The following is a 16,232-nucleotide window of genomic DNA, read 5'->3' as shown; positions in this document are numbered from 1 at the left end:
CATCCCAAATTGCTTTCTCAGTCACTTGGATTCTCTCAGCCAAATTCCCAGCCATGGTCTTAAGATAGGAGTCCATTGAGAGTTGGTTCGCCTTTGATTTCGATTGAAATGCCCCTGCTGCTTGCTTGATAGTGGTCTTTGGGGTTCTATTATGTTTATTGGCACTAGTGGCCATGTTCCCCGCCTCTCCTAATTTACGTTTGACCATCCGAGGAGGGGGCCCTGTCCTACTCAGAAGCTCCCACAAATATTAATCACAGGATTAGAGAGAGGAAAGGGGAAAATAAGGTCACAGAACACCCAGAGAGCCACAACCCTATATCTAAAAACTCCAAAACCCAACGACCAAATGATCAAAGTGAAAAAAGCAAACGCAAAGTACCGATACGCTAACTATTAGAGTAATGTAGCGTTTTGGCTTGAGGCGAGTATTAATAGGTTTTAAGGAACAATAAACAGCTTGAACTATGGGACAAGCAGAAGCAGTAGGTGGGTCCCAAGATAGATAACAGCTATATACATTAAATAAAATGGTTTGGCGTTATGTCAGACCACTTGGCCTTGGGGTATGCCCAGCTGTAAAAGAGGGTTTGAGTAACCCCTGTGAGGGGAGGGGAAGAAATTACCTCTCAGCCCCTCTCAGAGCCATGTAAATGGCAGAAACAGAGACCCTCAGTAACAAGATGACAAATAAATTAGCAAAACCTCAAATATTGCACAGAAAGGTAATTCATGAAATGAGCCAAAGAGTAAGTATTACACAGTCAATTGTTAAAAATAAGTTAAAAAACAAATTAAAAGCTGAAACTAAAATAATTGTTCCAGAGGGGGAGAGGAGCGGAATACTCACTGCCCTCGCAACCCTCTGTGAAACACCGCTGGGGGGATGATAAAAAAATAATAATCTTGCAACCCCAACCAGAGATTTAATCTAACAAATATAAAAACAAAATGTAGAACAAGATTAATGAAGTTAGGTTGTGGTTATGGGCAGTAGATGACCAGTAAATGGTTAAGAGCAACAATAGTCTGCGGGTGCATTTGTCCACCAAGTCCCACCAAAAACAACTAGGTCAGGCTATGCAAACATGCCCCAGACCCACTACTGGAAAGTGCTCCCTCAACAGAGCAATCAGCACATATGGGCGAGGAAGCTCAATAAAAAGCAAAAAGAGAAAACAGGAACTGCCTCGAACAGGTTTTAGATGCACCGTAACAGGCTGGAAATATTCACAATGATCCAGCCCAGTTCAGAGGATGGTGGATAGTAGGCACGAACAGCGCAGCTTGAGTTGAATAACAAATGAACTCAATTAAATGGAATTTGGCAGCGCAGTAGAGGTGTAAGGCAGAGAACGCCCGACAGCTCAAGGAGCTGCCAGAGTCCGTCCTGTCTCCCCCACCCCCGCCCTCACCACACTCTATGGCCCTGCTCTCACCGTGTGCTGCGGAAAGCAAACAGCTCCAAGCAGGTCTTCTCCAGCAATAGGTAGATAAACAATGGTGCGGTGCGGTGGGGCTAACCTGGCTGAATGCCACTAGAGTGCGGAACGCAGGACGCAGTGCACAACACCCACGGCTCACGACGGAACATGACAGGACAAGAAGGACTCTGCACACTCTGTGTTGCTGGGTCTCTGAGCCAGTGTGCTCCTCTTCCAGGCTCACCCAACAAAATTAACCCCTGCCTGCCCAGGTCAGGGTAGAGAGAGGAAACGGTGTCGCAACAAGCAGCATGAAGGACAAGAAGGACTCTGCAGATTTATCGGCTGCCTTCATTAAATAAGTGTTTAAAAAGAAAATTGCAAGAAGTAAATTCAGGAATGCATCCTAGTCTTATTTTGGAAGATGCTGCATAACGCATACCTATTGCCAATTATGTCAAGCTTGCATGAATGGCATTAGCCTAGATGATAATCATCATCAGTTTCTTTAGCCAAGATAAAAGAGGGTGGATTCCCAAAACACGCTGGCAAATCTTCAAAAGCTGTACCTCTGCATATTAGCTTAGTTTCTAGTTAAGAATTTTAAATGGCTGTTGAAACACTTTCATGCGGGCTGAATAATGCTTTGTTTTAATGAACTATCTTGATAAGTGTTTGGTTGTCATTTGATCTTTAACATGTTTTTTATTACCTTGTAATGCATTGTCGGTTTACAGTTTGTTTGCATTTATCTGTACAGTGCAATGAAACTGACCGTTACATATATTTGCTTACATGCAAATATGTTTACAATTACTACAACTGCTAAAACAACTGGTACAATGTTGAGCCTAAGGAACAACATGCTTTTAAGTGAACATATTTTTTTACCTTTCCATTGGCCCGGTTAATTTTTGAGATGTGTTGAGCAATAATAGTTTTTTCTTCCAAACTATCACTGAGTTTCTTGTACTTGGGGTTCTTACTGATTTCCAAATAATCTCCTTGAAAGGGCTGTCCAACACTGCAGAAATGAGAAAAAGAAAAAAAAGTCAAGAAAACCACCCTGAAAAAACCCCAATATGGATCAAATAAACGTATACACAATGCATATTTTTTAATAAATGAACCTCAAAACCTAATTGATTAGGTTAGAAGTATAGCTACTCAATTTCACCTATCTCTGAGTAACTTGGAACAGAGAGGCAGCTTTGATGAAAATGCAAAATTAGATACATTTATGAAAGACAGATATTAGCATCTTCTGAGTAGAAAATGAATAGTACTTGTTTGGTATGTGGGGAAAGAGAAGAGTCAGTGGTATATTGTCCCATTCCAGGCCTTTTATGGCCGGCCAAAATCCTTGAAAAAGGTGTCGCCACACAGCTGCAGGGTTTTTTGCCAGCAAACAACATCTTGGATTCTCACCAATCAGGATTTAGGCCAGGCCATGGCATAGAGAAAGTGTTAATGGCTGCCTGGGACGATCTTCGTGAAACTGCCGAGAAGGGTGACATCAGCATGCTTGACCTGCCGGCAGCTTTTCGATACAGTTGACTTTGGCATATAAGTCCAGACTGGCATCACTGGCACATGTATCTGAAGAGGCCATAAAATGATTTAACTAATTTTTTACTCATCAATCACAACAGGTCAAGGCAGGTCCTCATCTTTCATTGGAGTGCCACATGGTTCATCCTTGTTGCCCCCATTATTCAATGTGTATATTCATCCTTTACTTAAAATCATTGCCCAATTTGCCCTGCAGTAGCACTCATATGTGGATGATATGCAGATCTATTTTCGCCTAAAACAGCCATTGAGGCAGTGGAGCGACTTTTAAAGTGTGCAGAAAATAAATAAATCCGACTTAAAATGCTTGAAAACCAACTTCAATTAAACCCCACAAAAACTGAGATTTTTGTCTTTGGTTCTAAAAGGAAATTGGCCAACCTACTGCCATTTGTTCCTTGCCCAACTTTGTTTGGAATCGCATCCAAATACACCCTGTCATTACAAAACGTGGGTTTTATTTGGCATTCCAGCTTGGGCTGTAATCTACATGTAAATCAAATAATTATGTTTTTTTACTTTCAGTTGAAGCTTCTCAAACCCTTATTTCTGAGAATGATCGTTCCACTGTGGTAGGTCCCCTTACAAATAAACTGGATTACTGCAATGCTCTTGTCCAGTATACCGAAATATCAACTTCAGCGCCTTCAGGTGGCCCAGAACTCAGCAGTAGGACTGATCGTCTCACTATCACGAAAGAAACTGCTTTTAGATTTCCAGAGAAGTCTTCACTGGCTGCCAGTACAGCAGCAGATCCAATTTAAGATGTTGTGCCTTGTTTACAAGTGCATCCATGGTCTTGCCCCAGCCTACTTAGCATCTACGATTGTGATCCATTGTCCCACCCATACATTACGATCCATTAATCCACGATTCTAGGGAACAACTGAAAAGGCATATGTTTAGATAATTCCTGAGCCACTGTAGAATGGGCTAATCTTAAGTCTATTTCACTTAAGGTCCAACTGCGCCCAGAAGCAGTTTTCTGCCGGGTTCCCTCTTGGGATATGCGCCCTACAAATAAATAAAATAAAAAATCAGAGAGATGTCCCTGTGTCTTGGAGGATGATTGCGCCGTCTTTCAAGGAACTCTTTGCAATATCCGCCTCTGACAGTTGTTAGCATCCACTTGTCTGTTATCCCCTCCCATGTGTGGGTGAATAGAGAAATGTGACCCCTACCGAGAGACATGGGAGGGGACTTGTATTTGAGAGTCATTGCTTTGAGGGGGTAGCTGAACCCCTAGTGGACTGGCATCTACCCCCTACTATGCCCTCGCTTGTACTGCCCCTGCAAGGAGGATTGGGAGATGGCATCTGCCCTTGACTCGCATACCATGTGCTGGTGGCCACACCTGCAGAATAGCTGGACTGGGTTGATTTTGTGTATCCTTGTGTATTAAAAGTGTGCCAGTTGCCATATGTCCCCCTTTGTATAAAAGGCTTGTTAGGAATTTTACCTAAAGTCTTGAGGGTCTCATGTTCTATTTGAACTGTTTCCAGAGCGACATCGACTGCCTTCCCAAATAGGACATTGTCTTCTATGGGCATATTGATGAGAGTGGGTTGTGTCTCTGGTTTGAAGCCCACGTTCCTAAAACACAATTACAGACTCCTTATAGGGGTCTCTAATTGAGCTGGAGCCCCACCCCCAGAGAAATGTGTTTGTTTGATAGGGCGTTTGTGTAATAAATCTATGAAAGATTCCATTTTATCCATGGTGCCTTTGAATCTCACTCTAGTTCAGAGGCCACTAGAAGTAGTATCTTGTAGGGGAAAACCTATTTCCTCCTATTGAGATAAATTAGACTTTCTTTGGAGAGCCTCCAACAATGAAGGGGTAGCTCCTGTGAACCCAGACTATTGGGTAATATAATTAGTTGAAACAGATTGTTTCAGCGGCTGTGCCTAGGTAGGCGTTTCTAAGGGAACGATAGGCGTGGAACAACTCTTGCTCAGCATGTGTTTGGTGTTGGGATATGCGCTGAAGGACAAGCAACGGGCGCAGAGGTCTTCTGAGGTGCTGAGCCACCTGCTGAAGGGCTAGGCTCCACCCCCGATTTGCCTCTTTTCAGCAGGGGCGCCGAACCGTGTCCCAAGGGTGTACTATCTTTGTGTTTGAGAAAATCAGACACACTTCGCGGAGGGCAATTAAATTGTACATTGTGTGACGCCTAGTCCCACACAAACTGCTTGTTTGACCAAAGCACGCAGCTTGGGGAGACCAAAATCCCAACTGCAACTTTTAACTAATGTTGCCTATATCAGTGTTTTTGAAAAAGACAATTAATTGTCAGCATTTTTGCCCCAAAGCCATCCCATTCATTGTAGGAGTAGGGTGAGTTTCCTTCTATCTATCCCTTTTTAGGTAGGTGGTGCTACAGCGCTTTCTAGGGCCAGTAAGCACCATGAAGGGAAACGGTGTTCTTCCGTTTAAGTAGAGTGTTAGGGCCACATACTGATGGGCTATTAACTAGCTAGCTCAAAAGAAGCTTATTCCGATTTCTGTTTTGTGTGTTAATATTGAAGAAAATAAAAGAAAGGACAAAGTACCCCAGTTTTGAGGGATTGATCTACATAGTTCCCTGTATTGTTTATAGTACTACTGGTCCAAACATGTCCATGGAGCTGTGTGGGTTAAAGCAGGGGCTCAAGGCCTACTGTGTCTATTTCCTATTTTTACTCGCTAATTTTATTTTTTGGGAGTAAAAGTGTCTGATACAGCCCTTATCTGTAGCGCTGCCAGTACCATTTAAAATGAGCTGTAAAACAAAAAAAAAAGAAAAAGCAGGAACTGTAAAAGCGCTCCGAAGATACATGGATTGTTGGTATGTTTGTGGAGATTAAGTGTCCTTTCTGCATCAAACCGGTCTATACCACAATGTTAGAAGTGCACGTTTAAAAATGTTTTACAAAAGCCAAATGTTTCATTTATCTTCAATAGTATTTTAATCTTTATTAGTAAATGAGCGAAAAAGAATAAATTGATTAATTAACACTAGAACTTTTGCCCCAAACACATTTAAAAAACCAGTGCAAGAGTCAATATTTGCAGCAAGCTGGGAAGCGCTGGAGTGGCATACTCAAACTCGGGAGGATAGCTCAGCGGCAACATGCTCGCCTTGGAAGCAAGACGACACGGAGCAACACAGGTTCGATCCCCGGGTCCGCGCTTAGAAACTACTTATCATATCATATCATATAATATGAGATGGCATGTACATATGATAACTAGAGGTCACATCAAGGTTTACTCGGTGGTTGGCTTTTGTATGCACATTCTTTCTCAACTAATGAGGAAAGCCATTTTGTGAGCATGAGTATATAGTGAGCCATCATCTCTGAAGGGAGTTTGGAGGGGGATTTCCCCCTCCCCAAACTCTGCAATTATTTACAAATCAGTGTAAAAGGTCCATTTTACAGCAGTTTTTCCCAAAGATATAGGCTGAAAGAACATTTTATACTTGCTTACACAGAGAGCTCACCACCCAGTCCACAGCTTCAAGATCTGCCACTGTACCTAGCAAAAGTACTCCTATGCACAAAACCATTGTATGCTCAGTATAAACAAAAGTTTTAGTTGATGATATTCATTTGTTGTCACTGTTCAGAGACAAACCAGAACATGTTTTATGACATTTGGAAAAAACCCACATCTTTTAAAAAGAATATTACTGGTGACAACTGATTTGCAGACATGGTACATTATTTGCCAGACGAAACAATGGTAGCTAAAAGGAGTGGGCCAGAAAACCTGGCAATAAGAGTTTAGGTATAAATAACACATTTGTTTAAAATTGTGTCACTTTAGTCAAGTAATACAGAGTTCAGGAAATCATGCCTCATCATTTGTGTCAGGATGATAATTGCATCAGAATAACTACGCCAGAGAGTATGATGATAGGAATTCCTGTGTACTATCAACATTACAGTGTCCTGAGAACAGAGCAGTGACAAATCCAGTTCAACAGATGAGAAGCATACAGACGGCCCAATGTTTCTGCCTAAAAACAGGTCAATTTGCCCCCAAAAAATATAGCGAGTTCAAATAATTCCAGAAAAAAATGGGAAACAATATACAAACCCGAGCCTACCCCGTGCTTCTACCCACAAAGTTTCACTGATATTTTTGAATCAGTGACCAGCAGTGCAGTACCATACAAAGGAGCTCTAGAAATATTACTGCCCGATCTCACGAAGAATTTTAAGGGGAAAGAACATTTTTAATAAGCTTTTTTGGCAAAAATAACTACTTTTTTTACTGCCTAAAAGATCATTTGATTCGAAGTCGGGAGTAAATCTGACCATTAAATAGGAAGTGAAATAATTGGGTGCATAATACAGCCTATAGTTGTTTTTCCCACTCTTCCTCGCCCCAGCCTTGACGTAATTCAGTAAGAGCATCATTGAAGGAACTCAACCTTTGGTATAAGTCTGTACTACACAGGTTGGTAGCGTGTTGAGCAGCCAGACTTATACGAAGAGGGGTAAATGTGAGCTGTAGGGGAGTTCCACAGAGATTCAGAGTGACAAGTGTTCAAATAAACTCTTACACGCAAGGTTTCTTGATTAAACAATTATTAATTTATTTAACAGTCAGTTAGAGTAAGCCTTTGTTGAAAAGGTAAAAGTGAGGCAATGTAATAATTAAAGACTTGTTTATTTCAAGCCTAGTTCAAGCGACAGCAGGCACCACCTCTAAAGGCAGGACCCAACTGAAGATCTTCAGAACTCCATATAGAACTCCACAAATAATAACACTCTAAGAATACCATGACTTAAACAGAACACTGAATAGAACACATGAACAGAACATTGTGATTTGTCTGGATCCACACTCAGAACTATATTACCTTGTTAATAATTGTTCAATACATGTCTACCTAATTAACACACATATAGGTAGACTCAACACACCTTCCCCCTTTCAATAACACTGGTTTACTCTAGTACATAATCTCGCAACCAAAGAGGTTTACCTCTTCTTCTTTCTGTGCTGGTACTAATATTTGTGTCCTGTTGAACACTCTTACTAACCCCTCCAGATTCATTCACTAACTCATTGTCATTGCCATTATCATCTCCATCACTATTTTCTCCATCCTCTACTGCTTGTCCATTGTTATTACATTTCACTAATTTGGACATGGACCAGCATTCCCCACCTTCCATTATGACCACATTCCCTCTCACTACCGCTATCTTCTTAGGCCCAATAAATTTGCTCTCGATACATTTTGGAGACAACCTGGGGTTTTTTACATATACAAATTCACCTTTTCTCCATACCACACTCTTGGATTTCTTTTCTGTGTCAAACCTTTCCTTGTATGCATTTTGGGCCTCTTTGATAAGTGTCACAATTTTATTCCTATCAATATTCACACTCTTGGCCAAGTCAAGCCACCCTGGACAGAGTTTAGTACCTGGCTTCCTGCCCTTGAGAGACATAAATGGTGAGACCTTGGTAACAGTGTGGGGCGTCGTGCAGTAATTCCAAACCATTTCCCTCAACACTTTCTGCCACTCTAACCCTGCCACCATTGCTAACTGCAAGCCTCCCTTTATAAATCTGTTTGCCCTCTCTACCAGCCCATTAGTCCTGGGTTGATAGAGTGCTGTTCTGTAATGCCTTATCCCAAACTTTTTGAAAAACTCCATCATCTTGTCAGAACAAAATTGGACGCCATTATCTGAAATTAATTCCGTGGGGAAGCCTTCCCTGTAAAATGTTTCTTCAAAAAATGATATCATTTGGACCGTGGTTGCTTCACCAATTGCCTTCCACTCTATCCACTTTGAGTGGTAGTCTACTAACACTATTAAGTATTTGAGATTTTCCCCCAAATTCTGTAGTGGGCCCATTAGGTCCACAGCCACCTTTTTCCAGGGTTCACCCGGAACACTAACAGGTCTAATGGGTGCTTCCCTCACCACCTTACTTTTATCACTCCTCTCACACTCTCTGCAGTTTCTCACACACCTCTCTACTTCACTGTCAACTGCCGGCCACCAATAAGATTCTCTGATGTATCTTTTGGTTCCTCCCATCCCTAAATGGCCTTGGTGAGCTATGCTTGCAAGCTTGGACCTGACATTGCTGGGTGGAATCACTTTGGTACCCTTCCTGAGCTTTATACCATCTTCTGATAAATTCAGCTCATCTTTTATACAGTAAAAGCATTCAAATTGTTTTTCTACCATGTTTTTGTGGGGCCACCCTGTCCTGGTCCACACCTTGACTTGATTCAATATAGTATCTTCACTATCAGCAATCTCCCAATCATCTCAATTTATGGCATTGTATTCAACCTCAGCAATACTCACACCCTGCTCTAATGACTCTTCCTCTGAATCCTTGCCCTCCACCGGTAGCCTAGACAAACAGTCTGCTACTACATTGTCTCTACCAGCTATGTACACCATCTTGAAGTCATAGGCTAGGAGTTCAATCATCCATCTAGAAATTCTGGGTGATCCTTTGGCCCACTCTACACTACCTAGTAGTTGGACCAAAGGTTTGTGGTCAGTTTTTACCGTAAAAGTTTGACCCCATAAATAGAATTTGAAATGTGCTACAGCCCACAAGACCGCCAATGCCTCCCTCTCAATTACAGAGTAGTTTTCTTCCGCTCCCTTCAATGGCCTTGAGGCAAATGCAATTATATGCTCGGTCTTACCAGAGTCCACCTGAGACAACGCTGCACCTAGACCCATATTGCTTGCATCAACCGATAACACAGTTTTTCTTCCCGACACAAAACCTCCCAAGGAGGGTGCTTGTACAATGCACTATTTTCCTAAAAGCTTCATGGCATTCACCCGACCACACAAACTTCACATTCTTTCTCAACAACTCTCTTAACGGAGTGGAGATGGTGGCAAAACCATTTACAAATTTGTGATAGTACTCCGCCAGCCCCATGAATGAACGTAACTGATCTTTGTCACATGGCTGGGGAGCACTGCTGATACTATCAATAAGGGACTTTTTTGGAGCAATGCCATCGCCAGAAATTCTATGACCTAAATAGTCTACTTCTCTAACAGCAATCTTGCATTTTTTTCTTTGTACAGTCAAACCGGATTCTTTAAGTCTCACTAGGACAGCCCTCAAAATCTCATTGTGTTCCTCCTCATTTTCAGCAAACACTAGCATGTCATCCTGAAACACTGTTACTTTCCTTAGCCCTCTAAGCACTTCCTCCATCACGCTTTGAAAAACAGAAGCAGCAGAGGCTAAACCAAAAGGCATGCGATTGTATTTGAACACTCCCTCAGGAGTGATACATGCTGTGAGATGCTGGCAACCTTTGGACAACGGAACCTGATGATATGCCGCTGACAAGTCAATGATGGAAAATACTTTCGGTTCCCCCAGGGTGGAGAGAGTCTCCGATATGTTAGGAAGAGGATGTCTCTCTACAACAATGTTCCGATTGAGGCTGCGTAAATCTACACATAGTCTCAGATTTCCATTTGCCTTGGCTACTAGTACAACCGGCGATAACCATTCTGTTGCTGTTATAGGCTCAATTACTCCTTTGTCCACCAAGTCACTCAATTCTACACGATGCTTACTTCTCATCTTCAATGGCACTTGTCTAACCTTGTGCATCACCGGTTGCGCATTATTCTTTAGTTTGATATGGTGTTCAAAGTTTCTAAGTTTCCCTAATTTCTCAGAAAACGTCGTCTTCCACTTCAGCAATATATATTGGCTGGGGAGCATTTGCCTGTATTCTTACACCCAAGTTCTTTTGTTCTTCCCATCCTAATAAAGAGGCTCCCTTGTTTGCTACCAAAATGTTGGCCTGGCATTCTTTTCCTTTGTAACTGACAGATGCAGCAAATTCCCCCAAGACTTCTATTGTAGATTCTCCATATCCACAGGCTCTAACATCAGTGGGTTTAATTGCCCCTTCACCCTTCTTCAATATATTTACTAAAGTGTCCTTTGAGATTATAGTCCAGGGAGAACAAGTGTCTACTTTCATGACTAAACTGCGCCCACCAATCAGAAAAGTGTCCGCCGGTCCTTTAGCCTCGCCTGAGACAGCCGAAATTTCAAAAACAAACTTGGCATTTGGTTCCTGGGAGGCTGATACTTCTTGAATGTTGTAATTTCTCCTGACCAATTCCTCAATGCTGGCTCTGTTCTCTACCCTGGGTTCGATGAAATTTATGGAGGTAGCTTTGCATACATTTGCAAAGTGTCCTCTATTCTTGCACTTAAAGCATTCGGCAAATTTGGCAGGGCACGACGGAAAGTTTGCACCATGTCTGGGGTTGCCACATCTGGTGCACGCATTTCTCGTATTCCAATTTCCTTTCTTTACACTGGGAATGTTTGGCCTCTTCTTCTGGTCTATTGCACATACTGACATGGTGGTCGGATTTTGTTTGTCACCCTTCAGCTCCTTAACATATAATGTCTGTTCGATGCTCCTGGCTAATTCGAGTGCCTCATCCAGTTTCATATCTTTGGCCAGTAGCTTCTCTTGGATTCTGGCGTTATTGGTGCACCTGAGTAACTGATCCCTGATTAGAGAATCCGTCAGATGCTCAAATTCACATGAGTAACTTAATGACCTCAGGCAGGCGACATATGATTCAACTGACTGTTCTTGTACTCTCTGGAAGAATTTATGTCTTTCAAAGCTGACGTTTTTTCTGGGCTCAAAATGGTCCTGTAGTTTTTTGAGGGCCAATGCATATTCATCCACATCACCCGCCTCCAACATCTGGTCTCCAGTCAGCCCATCCAAAATCCTGCGTCCTTCTGTGCCCAAATTGTGAACTAACAGAGCTTTTTTGCGAGCTGAAGAAAATCTATCACCGCCCATTGCCACCAAGTAATTCTCAAATGTGTCCTTCCACTTGTCCCACCTGAGGGGGGGGGGGGGCGGCCAGGTTCATTGAGGAATGAAATAGGTTGAGGAATTGATGCTGCCATGATGAGGAAAACTGGCCAGCTATGAGTGTGTGTGGTAAGTGGCTATGGTGGCTGTCAAATTTGTTCACAGTGTGAAATGTAAGGACTCCTGAGTTCCTTTTATATAGATAATTTTCTTGAACGAAATCTCTTGTTTCGTAAAAGCAGCGTTGTTTTTTATTCCTTTTATTAGCGGACGTCACAATGGAGACCGTGGTCTTAAAGATGGTGCCGAGTCGTTGCTGGGCAACCGGTGTCACAATGGAGACCAGGGCTCGAGTTGACGCTCTCTCTTGTCTGCGCGCCTTAGATCAGCTGGGAACTGCATGCGCTAGCACAAAGCATCGAGGGGCGGAGCTAGCGCTCAGACAGCTGAGAGCCTCGCTTGCGGGCTCGCGGGAAACTCGCTCGCGGGGCCTGCTCTGATGCAGCAGCTCGAGGGGCGGAGCTATCGCTCAGTCAGCTGAGAACCTCGCTCGCGGGCAACTCGCTCGCGGGGCCTGCTCTGATGCAGCAGCTTCTCGCGCAGCTCATGCACGGCTCGCGCTGCTCCTCCGCTGCTCTCCCCCCGATTACATGGACTTGCCTGTTCGGTTTCCTTCTTCCGCGGTGATCCTCATAGCAACGCAGGAGGTGAACAGCAGGCCTGCTCTCTGGTAGCTGTGCACGGCTCCCTTCGCAGCTCCTTTTTTTTTTTCTTCCGAGCGGCCTTGCCTGGATGGCCTCGCCTGCTTCTTCCTTTCTTCTCCGCCCACGATCTGCCTCGCCTGCTGTCGCTGATGCGCGGCGGAGGCAAACCAGTGCCGGCAACTTTGAAAACACCGAAATCGAGTTGCTGGGACCGGCGTCCGGGTCCGTAAACAAATCCTTGTCGCCAATGTTGAAAAGGTAAAAGTGAGGCAATGTAATAATTAAAGACTTGTTTATTCAAGCCTAGTTCAAGCGACAGCAGGCACCACCTCTAAAGGCAGGACCCAACTGAAGATCTTCAGAACTCCATATAGAACTCCACAAATAATAACACTCTAAGAATACCATGACTTAAACAGAACACTGAATAGAACACATGAACAGAACATTGTGATTTGTCTGGATCCACACTCAGAACTATATTACCTTGTTAATAATTGTTCAATACATGTCTACCTAATTAACACACATATAGGTAGACTCAACAGCCTTCTTCAGAAGGGAGCAATATAAAGCAACACACACATATACTTCACAAAATACACACTTAGTTTTCCAAATCAGCAAATACCCATCTGGGATGGCCCACAGACACTACCTACACCCTCAGGTGACTTCAATAGCTAGGGTGCTGGAGACATTAAAATATCACTGTTGCATTTAGAATATTCTTGAGAGGGGTGTCAAGGAAAAGAGGGTTCAGAATAGACAAGTATTCACAATTATTTTTAAGCAGGTAAGTCATTCCAAAATAACCCCCAATGCAAAGTCATTTAACACTTTCCTGGAAGGAAGGCAAAACACATAAGCAGAAGAGAGAAGAGTCATTCAGGGAGCCAGGCCAGCCACTGTTAAGTTAGCAAAAGTCAAGGTGAACTGAAGCACTTCTTGCAGGCAAGTAGAAAGTCTTTTCCCAATGTAGAATAGAAGAAATCAAAGTAGGACCACAAGCTGATAGGCTTGTGAGGTAAAGAAGCTGCAATCAACTCTACAAGAGCAACCGAGACAAGTCTCCAACGAGAACAAGCAAGGTAGCACAATAGGAGGTAAGTTCTCTCAGACTTTACAGTACCTTTTGGTTGAAGAACAGTGCAGCAGATGGCTTCTGTTCATGTGCAGCTCCGCAGATCCTGGTGTTCCTAGGCCTGGGAACAAGAGGGAGGACTTCTGAGGACTCCTGCACTGCAATGGGACGGTCACCGTTCGCCACCGGCAATCTTGAAACAAGTGGCACTAGAGCGTTTCAGCTCCTCGCGTCTATGACAAATAGCGACACAGCGGTTCCCGACTGTCGAGATGGGCTTTCTCTGACAAAATGGCACCCATGGGTGCTTTACCGTGGCTGCAAACGCAGCCCACAGTTAAAACACACAACTGTGTGTTTACTTGTTAAAAGTAAACCACTGCCACCAGCCATTCATTGAGAAAAGGGTAACATAAAAATGTTACATAAGAAGCTAGACAAAGGGGATACTAAGTAACCCCTCCAGCGCCCTATTGTAAGATAGTGTGTGCTGGGTTTAGAAAGTTACAAAAGTAAAGTCAAGTCAATTTCACTTTACTGCTCTGGGAAACAGTAGTTTATCCCAGAGAAGGCATGTAAACCTTGGGGAAATCTGCAAGACTTCCCTGTGCCACTGCACTGAAATTGCTGTGTGACAATGTAGAAGATGATGCCTATGGAGTTTGTCAGACTCCATAACCAAAAGAAACGCAGATCAAAATCACATTGAAATACATGAGAGAGTTGGGAAGAGGGGTCTCACTCTCTCCAGGTTAAAAATTCAAGTCCTCAAAATCCAGCAAAGTGGCTGGGGATCTCTAAGGTAGAGAGGAATTAGCACATTTCTGAGAACTCTCCCTAACAGGAGGCATACACGTTCATGTTCCACTGGATCTGCATTGAGTCGCCCAGAAAGCCCCTGCCCTGTCCCTGCCAGGACGCAAACTGGGGGCACTTCCTGTTGGACCAGGTGGACGAAGAGGACCACCTGAGGAAGACCCCCATCTGTTGGAAGATCCTCTGAAGGACCTGTTCGTCCAACTGCCATTCGTAGTTGTCCACACCCAGCCTGCTGAGCCTGTCCGCATTCAGGTTGGACTCCCCCGAGAGGTGTATTGCTGACAGGTGCATGTTTACCAGAGCCCACTCACAAATGTTGACTGCTAGAGTGCAGAGGGGAGGAGACCTGGTGCCACCTTGCTTGTTGATGTAATAGATGCTGGTGGAGCCGTCCGTCTGAATGAGGATCGCCTTGCCACTGACTATCGGGGGGGAAGGCATTGAGAGCGAGCCAGATGCCGAACAACTCAAGCCAGTTGATGTGGGACACCTGCTACTGACAGTACCATACCCATGGACACTGGGGCTGCCCAAGGTAGCTCCCCAGGCCTCTAGGGAGGAGTCCGTAGTGATTGTGACCTGAAGTGCTGGTTGATGGAAGGGCCTGCCTATCCGCAGGTTGTTGTCCGTGCTCCACCAGACTAGGTCCTGGTGGAGATGATGTGGGATGCTGACTTGCTTCGCTTGGGAACCCTTCTCCTGGATCCAGCAGGCTGCAAAGTGCAACTGCAATCGCCTCATTTTGAGTCGTGTATGCAGCACTGCCAGGAGATCTGCCGCCATGATGCCCAAGAGGTTTTGGTACCACCATGTCGAGGTCACTGCTCTGCTGCAAAAATGCCGCGTGGCCCTCTTGATGGATGCGATCTTGTCCGCCAAGGGGAAAATCCTCTCGGAGCTTCTATTCCAGATAAGGCCCAGGAAGGTTAGACTGTGTGGGCGCCAACTGTGACTTCTTGAGATTGATGGAAAAATCCCAACTTGTGTAGTGTATTTATGAGGGCTGAGGCAGTGTGCTGGACTGCCTCCAGAGACCTTGCCCTGACTAGCCAGCCATCCAGATATGGGTAGATGTGATGCCCCTGCGCCCTGAGTAGGGCTGCCACAGCTTTCATCAGTCTTGTAAAGATCCTGGGGGCTGAATTGAGGCCAAAGGGTAGAACCTTGTATTGGAAGTGAAAACCCATGATCCTGAAACACAGAAAGGACTGATGTGGTTGCCAGATCGGGAGATGTAGTTAGGCATTCTTCCTATCCAGGGAGCACACCTAGTCTCCCGCACACAATGTCTATGCTATTAGCGTTGGGGTAACCATCTTGAACTTTTGGAGAGGAAGGGAAAGGTTCAAGGTGGAAAGGTCCAACACAACTCTCAGGCCAGCCTGGCTCTTTTTGTGTATGGTGAAAATTTGTGAATAGAAGCCCAGACCCCGTTGCGAGGCTGGGACTTCCCCCACTGCCCGACTCTCTACGAGCAAGCGTATTTCCGCCAACAGAGTTGCTGTACTAATCTGTGGGAGCGGAGAAGAGAGGAGAAGGAGGGATAGGTAGCCGGAAGCCCATGTATACCACAGATAGGATCCATGGGTCCGTGAACATTGCCCACCAGCATGAAGGGTAAGCCTGCCCCCAACTGGAGACTCGTGGATCCGGATAGATGTGTCACGATTTCTTGCCCTCTGAGGCTGGAGATGAGGAGGGGGACTGGAAAAATCCCTTGTGAGCTGCCTTGTGCTGCTTGCGCCAGTGCTGGCTCTGGGATCTGTCTG

General features: G+C 44.3%; 1 protein-coding gene across 4 annotated transcripts in view; it reads right to left on the bottom strand.

Annotated features, from left to right (window-relative positions):
* MYO1B (myosin IB) overlaps positions 1–16,232 on the bottom strand; it is a 1,142,119-nt gene that overhangs the window by 45,288 nt on the left and 1,080,599 nt on the right. For all 4 annotated transcript variants that reach the window (XM_069615684.1, XM_069615681.1, XM_069615682.1 and 1 more), the window contains one exon: positions 2,316–2,448. In XM_069615684.1, the coding sequence (XP_069471785.1) occupies positions 2,316–2,448 (133 nt within the window). The remainder of the gene's footprint in view (positions 1–2,315; positions 2,449–16,232) is intronic.

This window comes from Ambystoma mexicanum, chromosome 9 (genome assembly GCF_040938575.1).
Source record: "Ambystoma mexicanum isolate Mex_15411 chromosome 9, UKY_AmexF1_1, whole genome shotgun sequence".
Lineage (NCBI taxonomy): Eukaryota > Metazoa > Chordata > Amphibia > Caudata > Ambystomatidae > Ambystoma > Ambystoma mexicanum.
The sequence above is the reverse complement of the archived record's forward strand: the minus strand, read 5'-3'. Positions and strand labels throughout refer to the sequence as shown.